General features: G+C 48.1%; 1 protein-coding gene across 5 annotated transcripts in view; it reads left to right on the forward strand.

The window, feature by feature from the left end:
- LOC126570824 (uncharacterized) overlaps nt 1-14117 on the forward strand; it is a 66549-nt gene that overhangs the window by 18507 nt on the left and 33925 nt on the right. For all 5 annotated transcript variants that reach the window (XM_050228857.1, XM_050228856.1, XM_050228859.1 and 2 more), the window contains exon 2: nt 11287-11664. In XM_050228857.1, coding sequence (XP_050084814.1) covers nt 11613-11664 — 52 coding nt within the window. In that variant the 5' untranslated portion in view covers nt 11287-11612. The remainder of the gene's footprint in view (nt 1-11286; nt 11665-14117) is intronic.

Genomic DNA, 14117 nt, shown 5'->3' on the forward strand with positions numbered 1-14117 from the left:
ATCTTCGTTCGAGAACAACGATGGAAGCAGCCGTCAGAACGATCCAACTTCTGACAGTTTCGAAGCAAAAATGGGCCTCTCGCTTTTTGGGAAGGAAAATAAAAGCTAACAGGTTTGATGGCGAGTGGTATGAAGAGAATAAAAAGGAATATTTGCATTCCGCAGCGAATGGAATGGAACAGAATGCTTCGGTTAACCAAAGTACTTCCAACTTTTGTCCGTATTCGGTGGGAAACAATGGAAGATAAACTTTGAAGCATATTCACCACCACCGTACGTCCTTGGTACGTTGGCCGGTACCATCAACGGACCATTTTCGGGTACGACGGGTGTCAAGCAGTAAAAGTTATGCCGCAAAGATATATCCAACAATAACGCATCCGTCCGTCGGCACAAACACCGGAACGGATTTTGGGACGAAATGCTCTGCGCCTCCGTCCGTCCTCGGTCGATCGATCATCGGCCATCGGTGGACGATATCGTCCCTGTGTTTGTGGGTCATAAAACAACATCCCGAGCATTGGTTCCCGAGCGTTTTTCTACGCTTTCGCTTCCCTTCCTTTATCGAACGCCGGTATGGTCCGGTGAGTCCGGGGAGCTGACGCGTCAGATCCATTCTGCCGTTGCCCATTTGTCCTAATCAACCGAATCGGAGCAGGATCGGCTGCTGCTCGGGCTATCTTCCTATTCCGGAAGGTCCCTGGAATGATCTGGAAGGATTGCGGGGTGTTTTGGGGCTATTCATTTTCATTAGATTACTGTAATAAATTAAGACATCGAAGGTTTCGTCCATAGCCGGCAGGTCCTGCTGGACTGGCCATCGTGTACAGCGAGGACCCTTAATAAATATGTTTACCCCATGTTGGTTTTATGGATTTTCTCTCTTGCAAAATGACGGCAATGGGGTTCCTGGTAAGGAACTATAGTTCCTTATCCCCTTGGCGAGGCTAGCTACCGAATGGCGTGCTAGTTTTATTACCCACCAGCTACCAGATTTAGTTCCTTGTTATGCAATTAGAGTGTCGGATGAAAATGCGCAGGATAAGGACGTTGTTTGGTTCGTTATCCTGCTATTTATCTTACAATCAGCGTGTTTCGTCAATATTTGAGTGCGTTCGTTAGTGTCTTCAAAACATTTATCTAAAATCGAATTAACAGTCACGAGATAAATAGTCTTTGTGCTGGGAAAAGATATGTTTCTTTCATAATTTATGGAAAAAATCATCTAGAGCTCTCAAGTGAAATTGTACAACAAATCATTCTAATTTATCATGGACAATTTTTTTTAAATTTATTGCTCTGCTCTCTCTTTAATCTATCTATTCTCCTCTTTGGACATAAACTCTCTCACTGAAAGAACAATGTTCAAAAAGGCCTCAATCGCATAGGGTGTGTGCACAGAGTTCAATGTACGAAAGATGCCGCAACTTATGGTTTCCTCTTCACTCTACACCGCCACTACCAGCTGTTGCACATTCCTTGCGCTGCAATGTCCTTCAAGAAATCAATATGCAACTATGTGCGGTTGCCAACTTCAAACTTGAATTTAGATTAAACCAATTTCCTGCTGTAGCCCCAAGGGTACACTAGAAAGCAGTTGGCAAACGGTACCAAACACACGACGGTGTGCAGTTCTACTACTTCAGACCGCAAGCAAAGTCTAGCACATCGTCAAGTGCTAACGAAAACGGCAAAGCTACAGCACGAGCGGTACGAATAACTTTCTTCTTCACAGCGGGACACTGGCATTTTCGGGGCGCAAAGAGTGAAGACGACAAACAAATTGATGACAAATATATCGCTCCGATCGATCGTACTGGCGATCGTGACTTTCACTTTCGGTGTGGTGCGTGATTAAGTGGAGGCCGTCTCGGTATCGTTAATCCGTGAAACCGACCGACCATCAAACGACGACGTCACTGTGGACGATAAGATGGAGAGCGAAGAAAGCTCAACGGCTACCAACGGCCGTTCGGCTGATCATTAGAGTTTGGAGTTCATTGTCAAGAGCGTACGTCATCAGGCGACTGTCTCGCTGGCAGTAGGTTAATGGGACTCCCCCCTCGCGGTGATGGTGACCGACTGGCCAAGGTTTCACTCACTTTAAAATCATTTCCAGTCGTCGTTTCACGATCACTATTGATGTTTACGTTGAACGTTGCTCCAGCGATTTGCGTATCGGTGGACACTTTAGAGACACGCTGACTGGTGACACATACCATTAGCTGGCACATGCACAACGAGAGTCGGTTGAACCGATTTTAATGCTTCTTCCGAAACAGGAGGTTCGTTCGCTCTTAAAATCCCCCCCGGTTCCAGGGGGAAGCGAAGCGAAAAGTCACGTTCACGGCATGCGTCTGTGCCAGAAGTGACAAATTGGGACAAACGAGGACGCTGTCGATTGACGACGACAACTGGAGGAAAACCCAACAGACGCACGTCTTCTCGCACTGCCTTTCGGTGGAAATCGGATCGGAGTTGGATGAGACTTTGAGTGTCTTCGTGGTGGTGGTGGTGGCGTGGTGTTAACTCGCTGAGGTGACAATTCGCTTTTGGGTGAAAGTGTTTATTGGAGACCTCGCGGAAGGTCGCGAAAGCGCTCGTTTCATTTTCACCATTAGCCGTTCCACCGTCACCGACTCGACTGGGGCTCATTTCGATTCCGACATTTTAATGAATCATCCTCGTGCTTTCAAGATGGCCACGGACGCACGCACGCACGCACGTGACACGTGCGAGAAATTCTGGCAAAAGACATCCATCCATCCATTCATTGCGTTGCCAATTGGATTTTCGTTCGTTCCGGCGGAACATTTCGTAGTTCCATCGTCTGGAGAGTGCGCGGCACGTTCTCTCTACACAATGAATGCTCGCTGTTGTCGCAAGCCCTTGCTCTCGCCTGCGCCACATCGTTGTGTTTGCGAGCTGCGTAATGTGTAATTGAGTTTATCTGTCAATCGAATTCGTTTATTTCAACACAACTTCCACTGACTGGCACACCCATATCGTACAGCAATGGCGGTGCTAGGACCAAACAGGGAAAGCCGTGCAACCGTCAGTCGAAGAAACCAGTCCATTTCCGCAGCCGGAAGTCCGAATGTCCGGAAAGCTTCTTCGCCAAAGGATCAACAGCAAACCTGGAGAATGCCGTCAGCCGAACAGGCGAACGTTCATACGTGACGACCCGGTTCCCGATGGTTTCGGATTCTGGGACGGTACTGGCGCTCACTGACCGGATCCGACAACTCGTTACGGTCCCTCAGGCACCGGTTCCTGTCCAGCCTCACCCCAGGTTGTTGACCACTTCAGTTCCACCAGCACTCTCACGGGGGGCACTCTGGCCCCCCCATATTTGCGTTGCTGTTGAGTGAACCGAGGGCCGTCCGACCGTCTATGTGTGTAGATGTGATTGTGGGGATACTTCAGCATCTTAAGGAAGCACATCACGACGTGCCCATCCACTGTTACCGGGGAGGGTGAAGCTTCGACCCCGGACCGCGTGGTTGGTGCCGAGTACAGTGCTGCACTTACTCGAGTGGCATTTCGGAGCCCAGCACAGGAAACAGTTTATTTATTTAGCTTGGTGCGATGCCGTGCACGTGCTGCCGCCTGTCTGGAGAATCCTTTCCAACGTGGCCAATGCTGCGGAGCGTTTTAATTCAAAACCTAGCACCGGTTCACAACTGCATTCGACTGCATTCACCCTGTCCGGATGGGTGAATGAATACCCGGACACAGATTGCACATTGGTGGGGCTGGATAATTGATTTGATTTGAAGAGCACAATAGAGAATGAAGGTTGAAGTTCTACCGTTCTACTGCTGGCGGATGCTAGTAGCCGTACTTGGGGACTTTTAGAACTTATATCCGAAGCGATCAGTGGCCAAATTGTTAAGTAAGGTGCCATATTATCAAGCGGAAGTTGTTTTATATTCTGTGCAACATACGATATAACAGAAAATCTTTCCTGTTAATAGGAATGTCCAGCAAGTTAATGCATTGATCGAAAGGAGAAATTTTATTCATGAATCTTGAGGCACTAACCAAATTTGACAAATTGTTTAACAAAAAAACTTTGCAAAGAAACAGATTGTCCTTCAATCGCATCCCCCTGATGGCGTCACGTCCGATCGCTTATCCTGTGAAGGATTAGCCACAAATGGATAAGCTTCCCGTCGCTCCTTCTTTGCTTCTACCACTAACTGCTCTCAACTAACACGAACCCGACGCTGAGCACACCATTTCGAACACTCCTTGCATACTGTTTATCCGCAAAAACCGACGAAGATAGGACCCATAGGTCTCCAAAGAGCCAAATCATCTCTAATTGGAATCCACTTTGCCTACGAACGCGCGTTTCGAATTTCTGTTTCGCCAAGGCCCGTCTGCTTTCACCACCAACCGGTCCCCAACCGGCGCAAAGCAAAGAATAGAGCGAGGGGAAAATCTATTTTTTCCCGAACTTTCCGTCTTCCGTGAGTTCGATTCCGTGGCGTAGCTCTCTGTAGCTCTCACCCTGAGCACCAAAGTAGAAAAGAAAGAAAAAAAGAGTACACGGAAAGGGTGCTAACACGGAATCCAAACGATCCAGACGATAATCTGGGGTCTGGGGAATTTTTTGGGAGAGAGATCCTCTCCAGAGCCGAAAAAAAGGCCAACCGAAGTGAAGCCCCCCACAAGTGAGGATGTTCCGTTTCGAAGATGTACTTCGAAGAGCCGAGTTGCCGAGTGAGGATTGTGGGGCCGGGATGCGATAGCACGATGCTGTTGAGTTCGTGGCACGGTGCTGCGGTGTTTCCCAAACTAATTTGCATGCGATTATCATTCGTGGCAGCCCCGAAAGAGCCTAAGCACCCCACGTCGTAAGTGTCCCAAAATAGCGCCGTAGAAGCTTGCCGACCGACTGGTGGCTGGCAACTGGAATATGTGTGCGTGTGTCGCAGAGAAAGTGGTCTACTAGGGGATGGGCCATGTTGGGGTTCTTGTTCCCTTACACGGAGCCACTCGGCCGCAGGGACACAGGGCCGTGTGCTATCAGCAGCCACCTTCCGCCGCCGAGGGCCGTTCCCGGAAGAAAGTTGCTGTTCGTGTTTTCGGGCGAGTGTCGGAGCAGAATGTTATGATAATAGCATTCAGTGCAGTGCCAGGGCAGTGTTTTACTTCCAACCAACCGGTGGCAGAGAGGTATAGGCGGCGTTACCAACGTACCACCGCGCCAGGCTACGTTTTGTGAGGTTATGGGTTTTTTGGCGCTTTTTTCAAACTCCCATTTCTGGGGTCCTGCGATGGGATCCTTCGTAGCCTGCTCTGTAAGGATTTCTGCTCTTTCAGCAGCAGATTTACGATTGCGACGCACTTTTCGCCGGCCTGGTGTTTATACACGATGTGCAGAGCCAAGAATATTCCAATTCCAGTTCGAGTTTCAAGAGTCTGGATTCCCCTTAGTGCCCTCGCTACGAATGTGCTGAGGTTTGGGTCACTGTCACAATACAACGCTACACGTTACCGGTGGAAAACTGGATTATCAAGAATTTCCTAGGGGATAGAGACAGAACAAGTTTCCAATGTTATTCCCTGTTCGGAGCCCTCCAGTTGTCCCTCCAAGAGGAAAAGCTGAAGAAGGAAAAGCACGAGGAGCAGGAAGGACACCGTACCGAAAGATGTAGAAGTGTGGAAACACATTTTTTTTGGCCCGCAGGACCCGGAGCCACCGCCTGGACGGTACAAAATAGCCAGCGAAAAGAATGGGCGAGCCAATTTTCAATGCTCGTCTCGCCCAAAAAATGCTGTACCGATGGGGCGTTCTGCCAGACATTTTTACATTTTTGTGCTTCTTCAGCACTTCTTTTATTCGCGAATGATCTTTCCGTGCCCGGTGGGTCACCCTCACCTGGCCATGTTCAGGTGTCCATTTGCATTCCCGTGGTCCACGCAGGGGTGGGGCCAGCAGGTCCAGCTGAAAGCAAAAAAAAAAGGCACGGCCGGACGCACGATACAGACAAAGTTCTCGAAGATGGTTGTTAAGATTGGCCACCACCATGCCGTCGTCGCTGGCACGTGGACCGTGTGCCGCGAGTTGCTTAATAGAAAAATTCTAATCTGCAAAAGATGAAGCTCGCGTCCACTCGTGCTCGGGCTGTTCGATGAAATTAGACCAGAAAGCGAGAGAGAGATAGAGAGAAAGCTAATTTTAATAATAATCAACCTGGCATGCCACCGGTAGCGCTGGATTTGGAGGAGCAAAGGGACGCTTTCTTCTGCTCACAATTTAATCAAAGACAAGCTGGAACTGAACGCTAGAGGTGAGCGGTCGAAAGAAGAAAAAAACAAGAGGAAGAATGAAAAAAAACTTACGCAAAAGCACCAGCGAAAGAGAAAAGAAAAGCGAAAGAATAACAGAGTGTGGTGGGGGGGCAGTTCCGAAAGGAGATTCACCCAAATAAAAATATCAAATGTCATGAGCGCTATATCGTCGGAATGGTCCGTGCGGGACGAAAATGCGAAAAGTTTAACGAGGTTTTTTCTGGCTCCCAGTGGCCACCACCACCATCGCCATTCTCGACATTGGCCACGTGGTCGCTCATTGATTCGAGAACACGCGCGCCAAACGAGCAAAGAAGAATCCCGCCAACTGATCGCACTCTGCGGGGTAGGGGGGAGTGTTAACGGGGCCATCATTAAAATAAAAAAAAACTTCCAAAACTCCCACGAAACACTCGTCGACCATTAACGTGAAAGCGAATCGGTGGATGGTGGGATAGGGGGGGGGGGGGGGGGGCGACACGTTTCGTTTCCCAAGTAACGTTCTTGTCTAATGGCGACGTGATCGAAGGTTATGGGGTATTGATCTTGTGTTCGACCGGTTCGGTTCTTGGAACCTCTTACGATGTCACACTGTTGTTGTTGTTGTTGTTGTTCGCCCTTTCTTTTCCTTTCCATTCTCCCATAAACAACAAGCCACTGCGACACGAAATGCTAAGGACCAATTTAGGTCCTTCGGCGTGGTCGCCGTAGGGGCCGAGGCTTAAAAGGATGACACCGTTAACCTTTCCATCATTAGGACATTCTCGCGTTCACTTCACTGGCCAACAGGATTGTTTCGCTGTCCGCCCGTTGGTGGTTGACCGAAAGTTTGGCGTTTAGAATTCCGTTGATGCTGATGTCCCTCCATGGGAGTGAGTTGAGCCCTTCTTTTTCACTCTTTTTCATCCTAGGGAAGAGTAACTTTTCTATCCTCTAATTTAAATAATTCACGCTCCGAAATGGAGTAGCCACTGAGTGACAAAATACAGCGCGACACGATGGAAAGGTCTTCTGTTTGACCAACGACCAACGAGCTCACGTGGCACGTACGGTAGCATTGCAGTTTCGGGAATGTCCGCATTTTCGCCTCGCCGGTCAACGGACCGGACAGGCTGCGACCGTTTGCGATGAAAGAAGTTTCTAATTTAAACGCAACACAACACCCATCACCAGCAGCCGCACAATGGCTGCCTGTTTTGCATGTCTGATAGAATTGCGAATGTAGCGCCGAAGTTGGATGGAACCTTTGCGCAATGGCATAGTAAAAAGATGCCTAGATAAGGGGCACAGTTAGACTAGATACTGTAACGCGTGAATGCGAACGAGAGCGGATCTTATCGGAGATCACTGGCAATGGTCAAAAAACCAATTTCAAAACGAGCTGGAATATGGAGTGTTAATAGTCTTGGCAGCACAACGAAGCCTTTAAACTTTATCAGTTTATGTTGCAGTGGAACACAATCTGAATTCTGAATGTTTTTGGAAAGTGGTTACTAAGCAGCAATCGGCATTCGTTCGTTGACGTTCAATTACCATGGAGAACGCTTTGTTTTTTTTTCGAATTTCCTGTACTAAGGTTAATTCGGGCCAAAAGCAGGCTAATTTTTGACAATTTTTATTGAGAAAAAACTGCTCAACTTTATTAGGTCAAGTGAATGTTATTTGAAACTGCAACTTTTCAAGATTATTTAGTTCTATTTTGGGGAAGATTTATGAAAACAGCATTTCATTAGCATTTGAAGTTGAAAAAGTGATCACATTTGGTAACAGAAAGATCAAAGATCAAACCGGGTTCGTCGCTTAAACGTGCGCTGCGTGATGTGTTATCAGAAAAATACAAACCGATACTCGTTGGAAAGATTATGAGTTTATCCAGGTAGCCCCGTCGAGTTTTTGTTGAATTTCCAATTTTTCGATTTTTGGCAGATTTTTGAATTTGAAAAAATGATACTTTTTACGATTTTACCCAAAAAACGAGTATTATATAATTGTTTTAATAAAAGTATCAATATGTTTAATGTAAACATGCCTGAGTTAACTGGAAAATTGTGTTCAGTTTATGTGTTAAAAATTTTAAATCGAACGCTTCAGTAGTTTTTATGCTACGATGGGCACCGACGTTGAAAACGTTGGTTTTGGGAAAGGCAGATTAAAAAAAAAACAACTATCTAAGTCAGTGTTGCTTCGACTGACCCAAACATTTTTTCTCAATATTCTTAAATGCATCAACATTCATGGAAAATGATTTAAAAAATGGCACGAAAAACATTAAATGCCTTAAGCCCTCCTTAAGGTTAAACAAACTAAAAAGTTGTCCAATTATCACAAAAACCAGCCTCTTCTCAGGTTTGCACTGGTACCTCACCAGCGTTAGGTATCTGATATCACGTCAAAAGCTCATTCATGGTTGCTACCTTCGCCCTTTGAATGACAAATACACGATTTTTTGCGCCAACCTTACAGCACATCACCGTCACCGTCCAGACGGACGGACACGATGGGACAGACAGATCACGAAAAAGATGTTCATCTTAAACCACCGTCCCTCCCTCCCTCCTTCCCCCTTCTCAGTCGACCGTCAGACTGGTCGCGAACCAACCAGAAAATGTCCCCATTCACCAGTACGCTTGGTGGTTGGAGTGGTGGCTGGCTATTCTATCTCGGTATGCCGATCCGAGCTGCGACACCGATAAAACTGTGTCATTTCAAGCGACCAGCCACCAGGCATCACGAAAAGCAAGATAGCCAACAGCCAAGAGGCCCGCTATGACCGGGTGTTTGTGGTTTCGGTTACCGAACCACCGAATCCACAAATCTTTCTTCCACCAACCCCTCGGGGCCCTTGAATGCGTTCACCGAGGCAACGTCACCATCATCAGCTTCGCCATTTCCGCTTCCGTTCTAGCATACCGACGACAGGAGCTAGGGTGGAGCTCGGTAGCTCCTGCGACTTCCTGGGTAATCTTTTTCGAAAAATGCTTTATTTCTATTAGTTGGTGGCATCACTGAGACCGTCTTTCTCTTCCCCCCCGAGGGCGGTCGGTGGGTACCTTTACAAGCGCGGTCCATCGACCGTTGGTGCTGTAATGTCGCTCCGGGGGGGAGACCCTTTTTCCGTTTGCTCTTTGCCTTTTTGCTCGCCTGTGGTTCCGCCAGTGGCGATGGTTGGTGGTAGCAGTTTACAGACCGCAAACTAGGTGCTTCAGGCGACCGCTAGCATCCGGATGGTTCGATAGAACCGATAGCCTCCGATGTCCCTGGTGCCCGACAAGATGTTTGGAACGTGCTCGTAATGCGGGATCGGACCTTCGAGATGGGTTACAACACAATTCTCCGACGCTCCATTCAGAGTGTTTGTGGTCGCCGACATCATCGTCGTCGTCTGTGACCAGCGGCCAAAAGCGGAAATCAATTGAAAATGATAAAGACCTTTTTTAACAGGGTAGCCACGGGACGCCGCACGGGTTTACGGTGTGTTGGATTGATGCTGGAATGCTGGAAACTTTCACCCCGAAAAGCGCATCCCACCTCGAGCAAATCCTTTGACCAAAAACCGACAACACTGGAAGCCACTTGAGTCGCACTCGCCGCTAGTGCGAAAAGGTCTTCAGGTCCCAAATCCTCGAGGTGTTTGAAAATTTGTGAAATCCGATCCGATACCTCCAGCAAGTGTAATTAATCAAACCGTACGGTTAGCGCTTTCACTACCTCAAACAACGACTACTTCACTACAGTGTCTCTTGTGAAGCCTGTCAAAGGTGAAGAACATAATCAACAATCCGGCGATTCGGTGCTGATGCCTCTACGATCGTGATTCATCGCTCCGAAAGGCAGAGGAAGAAGGGATGAAAGAAGACAGAGCTTTTTTTGGAATCAAACGATAACGAACAACTCTCGAGCGGCACTGTGCTCGGTTGCAAGTGGAGTGCATCTCGAACGTCCGGTTTGACCGGTTGATTGCATCTTTCCGAACCCCGGCGCACAGTACGGTGATTGCACGGTAAAAGCCGGATCTGCCAGGCTCGTGCTCGTCGAGACGATGACCCCCTCCTCGACGATGATTCCGGTCGGAATGCCGGTTTCTCTGCCGAGACGAACATTGAGTAATCCGTCCGGACGGAGGCGAACAGTCGTGCGTAATGTCTCGAACAGATCGGATCGCATCGAATCGATCAGGTGACAACACGGCTTTCTAGTCATTTCTTTTCCAAACTCTCACTCCCCAAAAACGGTTCCCAGCAAGGTTCTGCTCCAACAAACAGACCGCGAAGGAGCTGGCATAACGATCTAACTCTCCATTTCTTTCCAGTTAATTTGATTATTCATAAGATGGCGCAGTACAGCAGCACCCTGCCCGAGAGCCTCCCGGAATTAATTATGACTCTTTCTATTCATTTCCAGATTCCAGCATCCAGCAATCAGTAATTCCAAAGCGCGAAGGAGATCCGAGCCGACCTCGGTGAAGGTGCGAAAAGTGAAAAGCCCAAAAATCTGCCATCTTCTCCCAGAGACAACCAAGTCGAGAGCCGCGACGAGGAGCCGCGAGTTGTTTTGCGCGACATTCCAAATGCAAATTTGTCGCCCTACCCTCCTGCAACCGAACCAAGCCACGGGAACAGTACGATATGGCCGCGAGGAATTGATTTTCGATTCCTCCAAATGGCCCAACGAACCGTTGTTGTCTATTTGTTCCTGTGGGGGTTTTTTTTTTGGTTTTCAAATTGCTCCTGGCGTATTTTGATATTTAGTGGACGAACACAGAGTGAACGTTAAAGCAAAAATCGAAACCGAGTGTGTGTCTCATCGTGCGTTGTGCGTCGCTAAGGGGCAGATTAGTCTCTAGCAAACCGTGCTGTGCTGACTGCTGATCGTAGATCCCTGCGACTGCCCTGTTGAGTTGTGACGTGTGCGAATGGATAGAAGCGGGTCTGTAATTGGCTTTACGGCATCCCTCTATTCTTATCTCCGTTTTCTTCCTTTTAGTGCCAATCCTTAGTGGCTCAATTCAGTGCGTGTGATAGTGCTTTGTGTGTGCGTGTGCGTGTCCGTATTGTAGGTTCCAGTGCATCGGAAAACCGGGAACCGGACTTCAAACGACGTGTTCTTTGTTGCGTGCCGTGTTCTACCGGTGTGGCTCCATTTTCGGCAAAACTCGACGGCGGCGGAGTGTGCTGATGTGCTGAGCTGGTCACATTTCATCAGCGCCCCAAAAAGAAGAGGTACAGGAGAGTGAACGAACGCGCAGGCCGGCAAGCTTCGGTGGTGAATTCAGTGGAAAAACGGCTGAACGGCAGGACCAGGCCAACAAGATGAATGGCTTCCGAGTGCTCAACTTTGCGCTGTTCGCGTTCTGCTTTCTGTGTGAGTAAACATCCTTTTCCTTTTCATCATTTCCAGTGTGGCGTGCTTTTCACCGGGTTTTTTTTCCCTTTCGGTGGTTTGTTGCGATGCCTTCCTTTCGCTGCTGGTTGGTGATGAGAATGCTACATACTCCGACCGTTCGTCCAGTGCGCCTCCATTGCGGTGCCACTGTTGGTGTTGGTGTTGTTGTTATTGTTATTGTTGCTTCCCAATAGGATCGACGGTTCGTCGTCGTCGAATGGTCGCTTTCGGTTACAAATCCTTTTGCAACGTTCTTCGGTGCGCTGCAACCGCGTGTGTTCAACATCACAGGAGCCTGGTTTTGGTCCCCTTTAGTCCCCTGCACCTTTTCTAGCTTAGCCTTTTTTTCTGGCATTCCACGTCCCCTGGTGATGGTGTCCTTACATGTGTGTGCTGCGTGGAAATATTGCGTATAGCCATTGGCTTTTCCCAAGAACGAGAGCCCCAGAATAGATGAAAGCATCATGATGCTGGGTTTTCGGGGGAAAAATACTCCATTCAACCTCTCGTTCACTAACAAAAAGTGCGGAAAAAAGATTTTTCTTCTTTGCCCAGCGCTTTGCCTGCTTTGATGCTTTTGCACTAACCTAATCCGCTTGCTCACATTCAAACACACACCGCACACACGTTCTTACGAAGTTCCCTCGCTTACTCCGAGATCTGACAATGAACCCATTGCACCCACCACTCCCTTTCCCATCCCATTTCACTTTCGCGTTGCACTTTGGCACTTTGTTGTCGCTCAACTTGTATGCTTTCTATGCAAAATGCAATCTCGCACCCCGGACCCAGCTCAGCACATTCAGTATATCATGGGTAGAGGGGCACATAATCATTGTTTTCGGGTACGATGGGTGTGTTTGCGTGTCATTTCACTCGTTCACTTACCGCTGCACTTACCGCTGCAGCAGACTTTCGTTTTGGAACGCAGAACGGAGTGGGAATCTTGGGAGCGCTTGATGATGATGATGGTGATAGTGATGGTATCGCACAGGCGACACCCGTCAGTTGCTCATCAGCTACTCTTTGGGGACGGTGGGACTCTTTCCCCTGTCGCGTAATACCATTTGCAGAAGACGGAACGAGTGGCAGGAGTAGTAGCCTTTTTTTGGTTGTGAAGCTTCTGCCAGATTGGAAAGTTAATTTGGATTCTCTGTTCACTTTTCCCTGTGCCATTTGTTGGCGCGATGGTTGCTCTTCTTGTATGAGTTGATGTGGTTTGTACTTGAACTCCTCGTATCTAATGTTAGATTTTGGAAGTTGATAAAATGCGTTAGCACAACAGAAAAGTGTAAAGCATCTAGATTTTTCGCTGCATGGTCAGTCGCTTTAATTTAGTAATTTGCTGTGTAATTATGGTGTGAAATCAATGACTTAATGATTAAATTCCAATGCAACATACTTCCACCCTTAAGTCTATATCAGATTAGAGACTCGGCGGTGAAGCTATCGTGGCCGCTTCTAACGCATTCTTTTCTACTGGTATTGGTCACTTTCGTCCGAGAAACTAATTGGAGTGCTTGTGTGTTCGTACCATGACCTTATCGTACCACATTCAATCCGATTGAACTCATATGAATATCAGATTTCGCGATCTGATCTGATCTCATCAAGTATTTGGGTGGTCTTACAAGTGTTCCCACATGCTGTTCCGACACGCTGCTTCCGACGCTACTCCACTCCAATACACCTCTTCTGCTTCTGAACCTTCAAGTACACCTTGACTCAGCCCAGCAAGTTAAGCTCTAAGGTGAGGTGAACCACAATTGATGCAATTTGCAACTGCAGCGCTGTTGCACCGCTAATGGCCGCTACCCTTCCCCGGTAGCCCGGTGCCGGTAGCACGCCTCGTTGAAGCCGACGATTGCCGGCAGTTTAACTTACCTCACACTCCGCCAGCTCCGCTCTGCTCTGAGAGGCTATCGATACTAGACGCTCCGTGAAGTTTTGCGGTGAATAACGCATGATTGAACGACGGCTTTGGGTGCGTTGGCCAAAAGTTGGCACAACCACCACGATGGTGCCGAATCGAAGGACATTAAAGCGCTTTACGTTGGCATGGCAGTAGACCATCAGTGGTTTCTCTCTCTCTCCAGTACGAATCTTCACGAAGACACCTTCTGCAACTGTAGATAAAACGAAGAGAGGCCGTTAACGCAGTTTGATTACATGCCACGGCCTGGTAAGCTGCCGGTGCTTTAATCCGATTCAACGGAGAAACCATCGAATAGACTTTTATTGGCCCATCGCCCGCAATTCAACTTAGATCTCTGCACGGGCTCTACGCTCTCTCAGATGGCTCACTCAATGATGGCACCAAAAAGGGGGGGTTGTGTGCTGTGTATTTGCATAGCCATTCAATGGAGGTACCAGCAGGTGTAGTATACTGTTCATCCACCCAGGGGGGGGGGGGGGTTTACTAATATGTATTC

This window comes from Anopheles aquasalis, chromosome 2, assembly GCF_943734665.1.
Source record: "Anopheles aquasalis chromosome 2, idAnoAquaMG_Q_19, whole genome shotgun sequence".
NCBI classification, from domain to species: domain Eukaryota; kingdom Metazoa; phylum Arthropoda; class Insecta; order Diptera; family Culicidae; genus Anopheles; species Anopheles aquasalis.